This window comes from Hypomesus nipponensis, chromosome 11 (genome assembly GCF_054491055.1).
Source record: "Hypomesus nipponensis isolate SF chromosome 11, ASM5449105v1, whole genome shotgun sequence".
Classification (NCBI taxonomy): Eukaryota; Metazoa; Chordata; class Actinopteri; order Osmeriformes; family Osmeridae; genus Hypomesus; species Hypomesus nipponensis.
The window spans coordinates 8,320,473-8,335,176 of record NC_140371.1 but is presented as its reverse complement, the minus strand read 5'-3'; the positions used below and the strand labels follow the sequence as shown (position 1 = coordinate 8,335,176).

General features: G+C 41.5%; 1 protein-coding gene across 1 annotated transcript in view; it reads left to right on the top strand.

The window, feature by feature from the left end:
• Window positions 1–14,704, top strand: part of csmd1b (CUB and Sushi multiple domains 1b) — a 390,765-nt gene that overhangs the window by 256,143 nt on the left and 119,918 nt on the right. Inside the window, exon 26 of the mRNA XM_084709424.1 lies at window positions 11,238–11,342. Within this exon, the coding sequence (XP_084565550.1) occupies window positions 11,238–11,342 (105 nt within the window). The remainder of the gene's footprint in view (window positions 1–11,237; window positions 11,343–14,704) is intronic.

Here is a 14,704-nt window from a genome sequence, read left to right as displayed (position 1 = left end):
TATCAATGTTTCAGGATTTTTATAACTTTTTACCATTGTATACAAAATCGGAAAAGCAATACCAACAAGATCCACATGGGCTTTTTGTTAAAGTGTTTCTTTGCCTATACTATCTATGTTTCAGGATTTTGAGACCTTTTTACCATTGCATACAAAATCGGAAATGCAATACCATCAAGAGCCACATGGGCCTTTTTTTCAAGCCAATAAGTGAAGGGAGGGGGCTTGGTGAGCCTATCCATTCCAGAAAGCCTTGTATATTTGTGCTTTTTGGCGTGGCCTGTAGCGCCACCTATGGGTAATGGTGGGCCATTTGTGGTGTGGTAGTTACTCTTGGTCTATACTATCAATGTTTCAGGATTTTTATAACTTTTTACCATTGCATACAAAATCGGAAATGCAATACCAACAAGATCCACATGGGCTTTTGTTAAAGTGTTTCTCGGCCTACACTATCAATGTTTCAGGATTTGAGACCTTTTTACCATTGCATACAAAATCGGAAATGCAATACCATCAAGAGCCACATGGGCCTTTGCTAAAGACCAAGGAATGAGTGGGGGCTTGGTCAGCCCACACTCTCCTGAAATGTTGCGTGTGCGTCTTGGCCGCGCGTGTGTCAAGGGAAGGCTGAGTGTGTGTGAGATTTTGGAGCACGCGCGGGGAGGAGCAAGGGAGACATTCATTGGAAATTTGCCTAGAAATTAGCCAAGCAAGCATGTTTCAAATATTCACCAAAAATCGACCTTTCATCTTACAGTCAACTTTTTCACAGATTTGTGTTATGAACATTCTCAAGAGTTTTCATATGAACTTGTGATTGAATCAGAGTATCAGTTTTTGAATGGCTGATGTGTAAAGCATAATTTTAGCGTTAGCGATAAGTTCAATTTGATTTATATCAATCATTTTTTGAGATATGAATTTGCCTTTGCACATGGTAACATGTTGTAGTGTCTTCCTCCGATCTACCAAGTTTAGTGTTGATATCTCAAAGATTTGCTGAGACATGACTTCACATCCTGTTTTGCGGCTTTTCTGATGAATTTGATTGGCTGTACCGGACAGACGGTTATGAGGATCAAAATTCCTTTGATAACTTTTGTGAGGCTTGGTCTGAAGATCATCTCTGGTGATTTTGAAGAAGATATGACAAAAATTGTAGGAGGAGTAGGCTTTCAAAGGTTTTTGATAAAACCGGAAATGGCGGGAAATCTATATAACCGGAAATTAACGCCATGGTGTGCGTTGAACTCGGCTTGATCCAGGGAATCCAATGGTACCTCATTTTTGAAAATGAGTCATACGGTTCAAAAGTTGCGTGTGTAAACACAAGTCCAACTTTGACCCATTGGTGGCGCTAGAGTGGTCTAATGGGAGACATGAAACTTGGTGTAGGTATAGAAGAAACTGTCCTTAATGAGTGTGCCAAATTTCACAAAAAGTTGTCGATGGGGTCTAGGGGCTGCCATTGACTCCCATGGTACAAGAATTACAAATAATAAAACCACCAATAACAATAGGTTTCCTCCTTACGGAGGAATCCTAATAATAATACTACCAATTACAATAGGTGCCTCGCAGCTTCGCTGCTTGGCCCCTAATAATACTACCAATTACAATAGGTGCCTCGCAGCTTCGCTGCTTGGCCCCTAATAATACTACCAATTACAATAGGTGCCTCGCAGCTTCGCTGCTTGGCCCCTAATAAAACCACCAATAACAATAGGGTTCCCTCCTACCGGAGGAACCCTAATAACAATAGGTTTCCTCCTTACGGAGGAATCCTAAATATAACTGCAAGCAGTAATGGCGGATTCCTCCAAACACTGCAAACCATTGAACAATGTTTATTCTTGACAAATTGTAACTGTATAGAAGAATGTATGCTGCAGAATTACCAATGGCATACCAAATCTGAAATGCAATACCATCAAGATCCACAAGGGCCTTTATTTCAAGCCAGTAAGTGAAGGAAGGGGGCTTGGTGAGCTTATCCATTCCAGAAAGCCTTGTATCTTTATGCATTAAGGCGTGGCCTGTAGCGCCACCTATGGGTAATGGTGGGCCATTTGTGGTGTGGTAGTTACTCTTGGCCTATACTATTAATGTTTCAGGATTTTAAAAACTTTTTACCACTGCATATAAAATCGAAAATGCAATACCAACAGGATCCACATGGGCTTTGGGTAAAGTGTGGTAGTTACTCTTGGCCTGTACTGTCAATGTGTCAGGATTTGGAGACCTTTTTACTATTGCATACAAAGTAGGAAATGCAATGACACCAAGGTCCTCAAGGGCCTATGCTGATATTCAAGGAATGAGTTGGGGCTTGGTCAGCCCACACAGTCCTGATATGTTGCGTGTATGTCTTGCCAAGCCCGCGCGTGTCAAGGGAAGAATGAGTGTGTGAGAATTTGGAGCATGCGCGGGGAGGAGCAGGGGACACATTTCATTGTAAATTTCCCTAGAAATTAGCCAAGCATGCATGTTTCAAAGATTCACCAAAAATCGACCTTTCATCTTAGAGTCAACTTTTTCTCAGATTTGTGTACTAAACATTCTCAAGAGTCTTCATATGAACTTGTTTGACTGGCTTACATGTAAAGCATTGCGAAGCATTGAAAAATGTATATTCTTGACAAATTGTAACTGTATAGAAAAATCAATGCTGCAGAATTTCCAATGGGATACCAAATCTGAAATGCAATAACATCAAGATCCACAAGGGCCTTTATTTCAAGCCAAGAAGTGAAGTGCTTTAATCTTCACAAGAAGTGAAGTGCTTTGTGCTTTAAGGCGTGGCCTGTAGCGACACCTATTGGTAATGGTGGGCCATTTGTGGTGTGGTAGTTACTCTTGGCCTATACTATCAATGTTTCAGGATGTTTTTAACTTTTTACCATTGCATACAAAATCGGAAAAATATACCAACAATATCCACATGGGCTTTTGTTAAAGTGTTGTTGTTACTGTTGGCCTTTACTATCAATGTTTCAGGATTTGGAGAACTTTTTACCATGGCAAACAAAATCTGAAATGCAATACCATCAAGATCCACAAGGCCTTTGCAAAAGACCAAGGAATGAGTGGGGGCTTGGTAAGCCCACACTCTCCTGAAATGTTGCGTGTGCGTCTTGCCAAGCCCGCGCGTGTGTCAAGGGAAGACCTATGGGTAACAGTGGGCCATTTGTGGTGTGGTAGTTACTCTTGGTCTATACTATCAATGTTTCAGGATTTTTATAACTTTTTACCATTGTATACAAAATCGGAAAAGCAATACCAACAAGATCCACATGGGCTTTTTGTTAAACTGTTTCTTTGCCTATACTATCTATGTTTCAGGATTTTGAGACCTTTTTACCATTGCATACAAAATCGGAAATGCAATACCATCAAGATCCACATGGGCCTTTTTTCAAGCCAATACGTGAAGGGAGGGGGCTTGGTGAACCTATCCATTCCAGAAAGCCTTGTATCTTTGTGCTTTTGGGCGTGGCCTATAGCGCCACCTATGGGTAATGGTGGGCCATTTGAGGTGTGGTATTTACTCTTGGTCTATACTATCAATGTTTCAGGATTTGAGACCTTTTTACCATTGCATACAAAATCGGAAATGCAATACCATCAAGAGCCACATGGGCCTTTGCTAAAGACCAAGGAATGAGTGGGGGCTTGGTCAGCCCACACTCTCCTGAAATGTTGCGTGTGCGTCTTGGCCGCGCGTGTGTCAAGGGAAGGCTGAGTGTGTGTGAGATTTTGGAGCACGCGCGGGGAGGAGCAGGGGAGACATTCATTGGAAATTTGCCTAGAAATTAGCCAAGCAAGCATGTTTCAAATATTCACCAAAAATCGACCTTTCATCTTACAGTCAACTTTTTCACAGATTTGTGTTATGAACATTCTCAAGAGTCTTCATATGAACTTGTGATTGAATCAGAGTATCAGTTTTTGACTGGCTGATGTGCAAAGCATTATTTTAGCGTTAGCGATAAGTTCAATTTGATTTATATCAATCATTTTTAGAGATATGAATTTGCCTTTGCACATGGTAATATGTTGTAGTGTCTTCCTCCGATCTACCAAGTTTAGTGTTGATATCTCAAAGATTTGCTGAGACATGACTTCACATCCTGTTTGGCGGCTTTTCTGATGAATTTGATTGGCTGTACCGGACAGACGGTTATGAGGATCAAAATTCCTTTGATAACTTTTGTGAGGCTTGGTTTGAAGATCATCTCTGGTGATTTTGAAGAATATATGACAAAAATTGTAGGAGGAGTAGGCTTTCAAAGGTTTTTGATAAAACCGGAAATGGCGGGAAATCTATATAACCGGAAATTAACGCCATGGTGTGCGTTGAACTCGGCTTGATCCAGGGAATCCAATGGTACCTCATTTTTGAAAATTAGTCATACGGTTCAAAAGTTGCGTGTGTAAACACAAGTCCAACTTTGACCCATTGGTGGCGCTAGAGTGGTCTAATGGGAGACATGAAACTTGGTGTAGGTATAGAAGAAACTGTCCTTAATGAGTGTGCCAAATTTCACAAAAAGTTGTCGATGGGGTCTAGGGGCTGCCATTGACTCCCATGGTACAAGAATTACAAATAATAAAACCACCAATAACAATAGGTTTCCTCCTTACGGAGGAATCCTAAATATAGCTGCAAGCAGCAATGTGGTGGCCAAGCAGTCAAATGACCCATAAAACACTTTGGAAATCCTCAGAACAGGGTTCCGAGTGCATGCAGCAAGTTTGGTGTGAATCCATCAAAGATTTGCTGAGATACGACCCAACTTCCTGTTGGCTGGCTTAATGGCACATTTTGACTGCCTGTACCGGGCAAACCGTTCTGAAAATCAGAAAATCATGTGAACCCCTTTGTGAGGCTTGGTCTGAAGATACTCTCTGCCAAATTTGGTGAAGATTGGACTACATGTGTAGGAGGAGTAAAGAAAAAACGTTTTTCAATGAATTCAAAATGGCGGCAGGATCAATTCGGCTACTATCACAAGTTGTCATGTATCACACACGGGACGTCCCAACATATCATGAGACAAAGGAATCACTTAATAAAAGCAAACAAATCAACAGTTATTGGCCAAAACACATTTTTGCTTCCTGCGGCCACGCCCAGTGATCACATGACACCAAATTAATTGGACAGCCTCAGAAGAGGGTTCCGAGTCATTATATTAAGTTTGGTGTTGATTTCTCAAAGATTTGCTGAGATATGACCCAACTTCCTGTTTGGTTGCTTTGTTGCCGATTTTGATTGGCTTTACCGGACAAACGGTTTTGAAAATCAAATATCCTTTGATAACTTCTGTGAGGGTTGGTCTGATGATAATGTGTGCCAATTCTGGGGAAGATTTGACAAAAATAGAAGTAGTTGAAGCGAAAAAACGTGTTTCCTTAAAATTCAAAATGGTGGAAAATCTATATAACCGGAAATTGACGGCATAGGGTGTGTTGAACTCGTCTTGATCCAGGGAATCCAATGGTATTTTTGAAAATCGGTCATACGGTTCAAAAGTTACGTGTGTAAACACAAGTCCAACTTTGACCAGTTGGTGGCGCTAGAGTGCTCCAATGAGAGACATGAAACTTGGTGAATATAAAGAGGGGACAGTGTTTAATAAGTGTGCCAAATTTCACAACTTTTTACCATACGGTTCTAGGGGCTGCCATAGACTCCAATGACAGAAGAAGAGTAATAATAATAAATATAACTGCAAGCAGTAATGGCGGATTCCTCCAAACACTGCAAACCATTGAACAATGTTTATTCTTGACAAATTGTAACTGTATAGAAGAATGTATGCTGCAGAATTACCAATGGCATACCAAATCTGAAATGCAATACCATCAAGATCCACAAGGGCCTTTATTTCAAGCCAGTAAGTGAAGGAAGGGGGCTTGGTGAGCTTATCCATTCCAGAAAGCCTTGTATCTTTATGCATTAAGGCGTGGCCTGTAGCGCCACCTATGGGTAATGGTGGGCCATTTGTGGTGTGGTAGTTACTCTTGGCCTATACTATTAATGTTTCAGGATTTTAAAAACTTTTTACCACTGCATATAAAATCGAAAATGCAATACCAACAGGATCCACATGGGCTTTGGGTAAAGTGTGGTAGTTACTCTTGGCCTGTACTGTCAATGTGTCAGGATTTGGAGACCTTTTTACTATTGCATACAAAGTAGGAAATGCAATGACACCAAGGTCCTCAAGGGCCTATGCTGATATTCAAGGAATGAGTTGGGGCTTGGTCAGCCCACACAGTCCTGATATGTTGCGTGTATGTCTTGCCAAGCCCGCGCGTGTCAAGGGAAGAATGAGTGTGTGAGAATTTGGAGCATGCGCGGGGAGGAGCAGGGGACACATTTCATTGTAAATTTCCCTAGAAATTAGCCAAGCATGCATGTTTCAAAGATTCACCAAAAATCGACCTTTCATCTTAGAGTCAACTTTTTCTCAGATTTGTGTACTAAACATTCTCAAGAGTCTTCATATGAACTTGTTTGACTGGCTTACATGTAAAGCATTGCGAACCATTGAAAAATGTATATTCTTGACAAATTGTAACTGTATAGAAAAATCAATGCTGCAGAATTTCCAATGGGATACCAAATCTGAAATGCAATAACATCAAGATCCACAAGGGCCTTTATTTCAAGCCAAGAAGTGAAGTGCTTTAATCTTCACAAGAAGTGAAGTGCTTTGTGCTTTAAGGCGTGGCCTGTAGCGACACCTATTGGTAATGGTGGGCCATTTGTGGTGTGGTAGTTACTCTTGGCCTATACTATCAATGTTTCAGGATGTTTTTAACTTTTTACCATTGCATACAAAATCGGAAAAATATACCAACAATATCCACATGGGCTTTTGTTAAAGTGTTGTTGTTACTGTTGGCCTTTACTATCAATGTTTCAGGATTTGGAGAACTTTTTACCATGGCAAACAAAATCTGAAATGCAATACCATCAAGATCCACAAGGCCTTTGCAAAAGACCAAGGAATGAGTGGGGGCTTGGTAAGCCCACACTCTCCTGAAATGTTGCGTGTGCGTCTTGCCAAGCCCGCGCGTGTGTCAAGGGAAGACCTATGGGTAATAGTGGGCCATTTGTGGTGTGGTAGTTACTCTTGGTCTATACTATCAATGTTTCAGGATTTTTATAACTTTTTACCATTGTATACAAAATCGGAAAAGCAATACCAACAAGATCCACATGGGCTTTTTGTTAAACTGTTTCTTTGCCTATACTATCTATGTTTCAGGATTTTGAGACCTTTTTACCATTGCATACAAAATCGGAAATGCAATACCATCAAGATCCACATGGGCCTTTTTTCAAGCCAATACGTGAAGGGAGGGGGCTTGGTGAACCTATCCATTCCAGAAAGCCTTGTATCTTTGTGCTTTTGGGCGTGGCCTATAGCGCCACCTATGGGTAATGGTGGGCCATTTGAGGTGTGGTATTTACTCTTGGTCTATACTATCAATGTTTCAGGATTTGAGACCTTTTTACCATTGCATACAAAATCGGAAATGCAATACCATCAAGAGCCACATGGGCCTTTGCTAAAGACCAAGGAATGAGTGGGGGCTTGGTCAGCCCACACTCTCCTGAAATGTTGCGTGTGCGTCTTGGCCGCGCGTGTGTCAAGGGAAGGCTGAGTGTGTGTGAGATTTTGGAGCACGCGCGGGGAGGAGCAGGGGAGACATTCATTGGAAATTTGCCTAGAAATTAGCCAAGCAAGCATGTTTCAAATATTCACCAAAAATCGACCTTTCATCTTACAGTCAACTTTTTCACAGATTTGTGTTATGAACATTCTCAAGAGTCTTCATATGAACTTGTGATTGAATCAGAGTATCAGTTTTTGACTGGCTGATGTGCAAAGCATTATTTTAGCGTTAGCGATAAGTTCAATTTGATTTATATCAATCATTTTTAGAGATATGAATTTGCCTTTGCACATGGTAATATGTTGTAGTGTCTTCCTCCGATCTACCAAGTTTAGTGTTGATATCTCAAAGATTTGCTGAGACATGACTTCACATCCTGTTTGGCGGCTTTTCTGATGAATTTGATTGGCTGTACCGGACAGACGGTTATGAGGATCAAAATTCCTTTGATAACTTTTGTGAGGCTTGGTTTGAAGATCATCTCTGGTGATTTTGAAGAATATATGACAAAAATTGTAGGAGGAGTAGGCTTTCAAAGGTTTTTGATAAAACCGGAAATGGCGGGAAATCTATATAACCGGAAATTAACGCCATGGTGTGCGTTGAACTCGGCTTGATCCAGGGAATCCAATGGTACCTCATTTTTGAAAATTAGTCATACGGTTCAAAAGTTGCGTGTGTAAACACAAGTCCAACTTTGACCCATTGGTGGCGCTAGAGTGGTCTAATGGGAGACATGAAACTTGGTGTAGGTATAGAAGAAACTGTCCTTAATGAGTGTGCCAAATTTCACAAAAAGTTGTCGATGGGGTCTAGGGGCTGCCATTGACTCCCATGGTACAAGAATTACAAATAATAAAACCACCAATAACAATAGGTTTCCTCCTTACGGAGGAATCCTAATAAGAAAAGGTAGAATAACTTATGTGGCTTCGCCGCTTCGCGGCTTGGCCACCAATAAGAAAAGGTAGAATCACTTATGTGGCTTCGCCGCTTCGCGGCTTGGCCACCAATAATAAGAAAAGGTAGAATCACTTATGTGGCTTCGCCGCTTCGCGGCTTGGCCACCAATAAGAAAAGGTAGAATCACTTATGTGGCTTCGCCGCTTCGCGGCTTGGCCACCAATAATAATAAGAAAAGGTAGAATCACTTATGTGGCTTCGCTGCTTCGCGGCTTGGCCACCAATAAGAAAAGGTAGAATCACTTATGTGGCTTCGCTGCTTCGCGGCTTGGCCACCAATAAAACTAACAATAACAATAGGTTTCCTCCTGACGGAGGAATCCTAATTACATCAACAATGACATGTAAAAATAGAATAACCCAACCGCACAGTTACGTACAGTATACTAATTTCAAACAGAAATTAGCGTCTCACAGAAGCAAGTATAATGCTAAAGGTTTTACGGCTTGCTAGCCTGTAATACTGTCTGTACAAAGAGAAATCCTTAGCTCAACTAGCCAAGCTAGATTAGCTGCTATCCTGTTTGCAACAGTATACAAGTCTTCAAGTTATCATACAAATACAAACGCTAAAATACTAAATGTTTTGTACTGCCGTAGGCTCTTATTACTCACTGTCAAATGTAACAATGAAGATCTCTGAGGGCTGTAGGAGTCTCTCGAGTCGTTGTCTTCAAGAATTCAACAATAAAATTAAATGGTCTTCTTCTTGTGCATCGTACCAAGCTTGTGCGTGTGTCAAGGGGCTCTGGCCCCTTGTGTGTGTGAGAATGTGGAGCAATATATTATGCACACAGGAGCAGAGGGAGAGAGGATTTGGGGTAACAGCCCTAGAAATGAGCCAAGCATGCATATTTTAAATTTTCACAATAAATCTACTTTTTATCTTACATTCAACTTTTTTTCAGATTTGTGTAATAAACATTCTCAAGAGTCTTCAGATGAACTTGTGATTGTATTAGAGTATCATTTTTACTCCGGCAAACGTGTAAAGCATTATTTTAGCATTAGCAATGAATTAGTTTTCCTTTATTTCAATCATTTTTGAAGATATGAACACTTTGAAAAGCAAATCTGTTGAAGAATTGAGTGAGGGTTGCACTGACGATGATGTGTGCCAATTCTGGGGAAGATTGGACAAAAATTGAAGGAGGAGTAGCAAACGTGTTTCCTTTATCTTTATTGTACAGAAAAATCCAATATGGCGGCCGTTATAGGTTCTTGAGGCTTTTTTGTTCCTCATGAGAAATAAGGCATATCTAATGAATTTCAGAATTTTGGGACAAATGGGATGCAAATGGTATCACTTTGAAAATTGACAATTGGGGGGTGGCCGTAGCGCCTTCTATGGATAATGATGGGTCATTTGTGGTGTGGTAGTTACTCATGGCCTATACCAGGGGTAGGCAACCCTGGTCCTAGAGAGCCGCTGTCCTGCATGTTTTAGATGTTTCCCTGCTCCAGCACACCTATTTCAAATGAATGGGTCGTTATCAAGCTCTGTGGAAGCCGGGTAATGACCATTCATTTGAATCAGGTGTGCTGGCTCTCTCGGACCAGGGTTGCCTACCCCTGGCCTATACTATCAATGTTTTAGGATTTGGAGAACTTTTTACCATTGCATACAAAATTGGAAATGCAATACCATCAAGATCCACAAGGCCTTTGCTAAAGACCAAGGAATTAGTAGGGGCTTGGTCAGCCCACACTCTCCTGAAATGTTGCGTGTGCGTCTTGCTAAGCCCGCGCGTGTGTCAAGGGAAGGCTGAGTGTGTGAGAATGTGAAGCGCACGTGCTGAGGAGGAGAGGGAGAGAGGATTTGGGGAAAAAGCTCTAGAAATTAGCCAAGAATGCATATTTAAAATATTCACTAAAAATCTACTTTTCATCTTACATTTTTTTTTTCAGATTTGTGTACTAAACATTCTCAAGAGTCTTCATATGAACTTGTGTGATAGAATCAGAGTATAACTTTTTGACCGGCGGATGCGTAAAGCATTATTTTAGCGTTAGCGATAAATTCGATTTGCTTTATACCAATCATTTGTGGAGGTATGAAGTTGCCTTTGCACATGGTAACATGTTGTAGTGTCTTCCACCGAAATACCAATTTTGGTTTTGATATCTCAAAGATTTGACCAAACTTCCTGTTTGGTTGCTTTGTTGCAGATTTTGATTGGCTGTACCGGACAAACGGTTTCGAAAATCAAATATCTGTTGAAGAATTGAGTGAAGGTTGCTCTGAGTATGATGTGTGCCAATTTTGGGGAAGATTGGACAAAAATTGAAGGAGGAGTAGCAAAAAAACATGTTTCCTTAATCTTTAATGTACAGAAAAATCCCGTCCGTTATAGGTTCTTGAGGCTTTTTTTTAATCAGCAGAGAAAAGGTCATTTGTTTTTCAACTTTTGGTGAACTTAATACTTGTTTTTTTGTCAATGTAAGAAATTCAACTAAGGAAAAGGATCTCCCCACACTGTAAGATAGTTTGCTTGATTTAAGAATTACCTTCCCAAACTGGGTTAGGGTCTTTAAACATTTAAAGGTGTTGTTGTGTGTGTGTTTTTGGTGTGTCTCAGGTACAACAGCCCCTGCCCTCTTGAACAGCACATCAAATCAGCTCTACTTGCAGTTCCAAAGTGACATCAGCGTAGTGGCGGCTGGCTTCCACCTGGAATATAAAAGTGAGTAAAGCCACAAACCTGAGGTGTTCACATCATCGAGAGACCAATAGAGTCCTACATCACAGTCTCATCTCAGCCTACATCTACATGAGCTGGTTTATAGCAGTATAATATTATATAATAAGTATAGAGTGCGTGAGTATTGTGTCCACGCCTGTGCAAAAGGAATCCGTTTGGGGGACCAGAGTGACGAGCAAAACCTTGTCATCTACTGTCTCAACCCAAGAACATTTTAAATGTCTTGCAACTACATGTAATTTAGCTCATATGCTCTATCTATTACTCTCACTTTCTACTTGTCTCTTTCTCTCTCTTTCTCTCTCTCTCTCTCCCTCCCTCCTATTCACACTTACACATTGTGTTTGCTGCAACATGTTATTATAATATTATTATTATCATTATTATGTTGTAGAAATAGTAAGAGTCATTATCAGTTGTCACAAATATGTGATGTAATTTGAGTAGCTGCAATGTGTGAAGTTGCTGCCTCCCCTCCTACACTTCCCTCCTCTCCCTCCGACACCAACACAGAGCCTCAGGTGACAAGTGCACCTCCACAGAAATGATTTTCACCCCAAATAAAAACACTGGAAATAGGATGACAAAGTCCCCTGCCTTGACAACTGAGTCTAGTACTAGTGGGAGGTGGCTATGAGATCCTATTTAGTCAGAAGGGGATAACGTGAGTGACTGAGTGAGTGTGTGTGTCTGTGAGTGTGTCCAAGTGTTTGTGTGATAACATCAAGATAGTTTTTGTTAAATGCTGGCCTCTTCTGGTTGTGTATTCACACTATTGCAGGTCTTTAGGCAATAAGACAGTCTAATGTAGACCCCCCTTCCTTACCTCAGACCTAACAGCCCCTATTACTCTGCTGCTATCTCTACCTCTCGTCCTGGTCCCCCTATTTTGTCTCTTTCTCCCTCTCTCTTTCCATCATGCAGGTGGGAAAGTCTAGAGTAACTGGTGGCCTATCAACCCCAACAATCAGAACACATTTTTTCCTCTAAAGTTCTGTGCGAAAATTCCTATTAAAGTGTCTTGTCTGTCATATGGGGGCTTCATCATAGCTGTTACGGTCGTCGTTGTCTAGGGGCACAGTAGTAGACTGTCACCGATGCTAGGGCTAACAGCGGCGGGCCACGACAAGTGAAAACTGGGAAGGAGAAGCAGGAACACACACCCCAGCCAGGTAGACTCCCACCCCGGTTGCCGTTCTGCGCGGCGAACAGCTCATTTGCGGTTGGTGTATTTGATCAGTTTGATATTTACATTAAGCACAGCGTCACACAAAAGAAAGGGAGGATAGGCAGCAGTGGGGAAACGACGCAGAGGGGTGTAGCCGGGGTCTCGTCGTGTTAAAATAGAAATACTTAATTTATCATAAAGTTCGGGGCACCACCCTAATATTGGTTTAGGACATTAGGGAATCCTATATTTAACATGTAATAATCAGTCTCATCTTTTGGAATGAATTCGTTCTAAGTGTAGAGCCAATCGTAACATCAGTGAACACGCACATCAAAATATCTTTACAATGAATTTATTCAAGTAAGGTAAATGGATCTTATGAACAAGTTAGATTATGGATTTGATATGAGTTATTGGTTTCAATGAACAGAATGAAATGGAATAACTTAAAGAAATATAAGAAATGGTAAGTCAATGATTACATCCTTACAAATCATAAACAGAGCTCCTGCCAATGCCATGTCTGGGAGGAAAGAGCGTTAGCCATAGTTACGTTTGATCAGGGGTTGATCAATGAGGTTGAGGGCGGTTTGCGCCAAAGGTCCATTTGAAGAATCTGAGGTGAAAGCGCGGCTGCGCTGCCGGGTCATGTGGCTGAGTCTGGGGGATCTCAGTCAAGTCGCAATGATAATTGCGTTTTTGGTTCTTCTGTTGAAACGTCCAGATTGTGTCGCGATCACTATAAAGTTGAATCTCAGGAGAAGCTTGGAGACGTCCTTTGGAACACCAATCCCAATGGCGTTCATGCCATGGTTGGTTTCGCTGGAGTCTGAGATTGATGGTCATCTCAGATATTTATACAGTTCACAGTTCGAGGGAAGACCTGTCTGGGGTCAGACGTTGATTGGGGGAAGCTGGGTTGTCAACTCCCCCCTCCTTCCTTTACACCTACCAAAGGTGTGATCTGGTCTCTGGCTGGTTCAAAAGATCATTCAAATATTGCTCTGGGCATCTTGGTACAGTTACAAAATATAGTTGAATGATTGTTTTATTATGAGAGCTTTGTGTAGATACCAAGAATTACATGGTTATCTTTCAGGAAGAAGGAGTTGTTACTAGAATCAAGATTTCAGTGAACACAACATTAAAACAAAGTAACAAACATGACACAAATATCCCTCTCATAATTCTCCACCTTGTACTCTCGTGGTAAAGGTGAAGTCTGAAGAACTTTCCTCAAAAGTTCTGATTAAGGTATGTTCTTTGTTCAAATGCCGCCAAAACGGATGCAAATGGTTGCTGGAGACGTGTTGTCTCAAGCACGCCCTTTGAAGCTTGCAAGCTAGCAGGAGGGCTGAGATTGGGGAGGTCCCCCCCCCCCAATTCTATGGTTCCTTTGCATCGGCATTTGGTGGGTAATAAGCATACTGAGGGTGTCACAAGGGCTGATTAGGTTTGTCTGATGTGATTGAATCAATCTTCAGGTGTGGCAAGATGTTGGCTCCGTGTGGTCTTGCTGACCTCACTACAGGGGAAACAGAAACCTAGGAGACAACCGGTTGGCATTGATGGTTACGTCCACTCACAACAAACTCTGAGGTTCCCCCATCTTTCCGCCATCCGGGAGTTCAAAAAGGCTAACCCCTCCCCTTGATTACCTGGGCCCCAATCAGGACACAGGGCGTAGGCCCACTCCCCTTTCCATCACCACCATGTGCAAGGCCGCCGCGCCACAAAAGTGTTATATTTAAAAGTTACTCCCGAGGAAGAGGAATATGAACCTCCCTCTAACACCCTGCCACAGGTGTGCATGTAACATAGCCTTATCTAAGCTGTAGATAGATAATGCTCTCTCTTTCTTCCTCTCTCTCTTTGCCAGAGGTAGTATCCCTCCTCAGAGTCAGCTGTATTCAGTCTCTTTCACACACTGTGATCGGTGGTGGTTATTGAGGGGAATATCTGCTAATCTGTGAATGTCACACGTTTGATAAATGTTGAACCCCCCATATTCTTGGATGAATTAAACACATGCAGCTCTATCATGATGTGAAAATATGCAATAAAGAGGCCAAATGACTCAAAACTATTGATGTTTATGATGCACCCCAGATGCATTTGCATGCAAGTTGTAAGCACAGTGCCATTTGTGTATCTCAGGAAATGGGAACAAAAA